The sequence below is a fragment of the Crocuta crocuta genome, unplaced genomic scaffold, assembly GCF_008692635.1.
Source record: "Crocuta crocuta isolate KB4526 unplaced genomic scaffold, BGI_CrCroc_1.0 scaffold466, whole genome shotgun sequence".
NCBI lineage: Eukaryota > Metazoa > Chordata > Mammalia > Carnivora > Hyaenidae > Crocuta > Crocuta crocuta.
In genome coordinates, this window is record NW_027529672.1 from 2,477,535 (window position 1) to 2,478,604 (window position 1,070).

Below are 1,070 nucleotides of genomic sequence, written 5' to 3' on the forward strand. Positions count from 1 at the left end.
GGAGACGGCCCGCGCGCGCCCGCGGGGCCCCAGCACTGCGGCCGGGGTCCGGGAGCAGGAGCCGCTCACAGCTGGCGCTCGCGCAGGCGCACCGACGCGCAGGCCCGGGGAGGCGGGGCCGAGATGGGTCGAACCACTGAGCAAAGGGGATGGGGAGCGTTGTAGGGCGTGAGGGAGGACGGAGGCGGGGAAGAAAATGCCAAAATAGGACCCAGGCTGGACTTGACTCCTAGAGACCACGGCCGTGGACGCCAGCAGGGGCTTTGAGGTTGATGCCGACTCAGCGCCGAGGTTCTTCGTGGTCACTCATCCCCCCCCGCGGCTCGCATGGGTGAGTCCGGAAGGGCGGGTTGGAGCGAGTTGCGCAGGCGCAGTGAGGCCGGCATCATGGCGTCCAGGCCCAAGCGGCGTGCCTTGGGTCGCGGGGCTCCGCGGGTTCCAGGTGTTCCGGACCCGCGAGTCGAGGAAGAAGACGAAGATGAAGTGGAGGATGAGGACGAAGATGATGAAGACAGTGACGAAGAAGAGGATGAAGACGACGAGACTGTCGACGAGGTGAGACCCACAGGCGACCCCAGCGTGTTGATAGCTGGGTACCAACTTTCCGGCCGCCAAAGCCCTGTGGCTGCGAGCTGCCGGGAGCAGCGGCTGCCGTACCTGAGGGTCTGTCAGCGGAAACTGGAGACGACGCACTCAGTTTTTTTTTACACGGGGCAGACACAAATTATTCTCAGAAGTCTTACTCCGCCGGGTCAGCCGCCTCCCACCTCCCGAAGAAAACCCACCGCAACGCTTCTCAGTGGCTCTTTTTAGTTCTTAGGCTAAAACCCCAAATCCGGAGTAGACGGTCTACACCGGGGCCCTGCAGCCACTCTGCCCGGCTCTGCCTGCCCGCCTGCCTCACTCAGAGCGGCCCCTTTCCTTTTCTTGAAGGCCTTCTGCCCGTTCTTCCCAGAGCTGGTCTTCGCCCCGCGGTGTGTTCCATCCTTTAGGTCGCAGCTGACCAGTGTCTGCCTCCGGGGCACCTGACCTTGTCCGTTCGCCGCGTCCGGGTGATACGTTCTCCTAGA

At 63.8% G+C, this 1,070-nt stretch overlaps 1 protein-coding gene across 2 annotated transcripts in view; it reads left to right on the top strand.

The window, feature by feature from the left end:
- The first annotated feature begins 353 nt into the window (after positions 1-353).
- Positions 354-1,070, top strand: part of BCCIP (BRCA2 and CDKN1A interacting protein) — a 13,950-nt gene continuing 13,233 nt past the window's right edge. Inside the window, exon 1 of one of the 2 annotated variants that reach the window (XM_077762967.1) lies at positions 354-555. In XM_077762967.1, coding sequence (XP_077619093.1) covers positions 388-555 — 168 coding nt within the window. In that variant the 5' untranslated portion in view covers positions 354-387. The remainder of the gene's footprint in view (positions 556-1,070) is intronic. The other variant, XM_077762966.1, reaches the window with a different exon arrangement.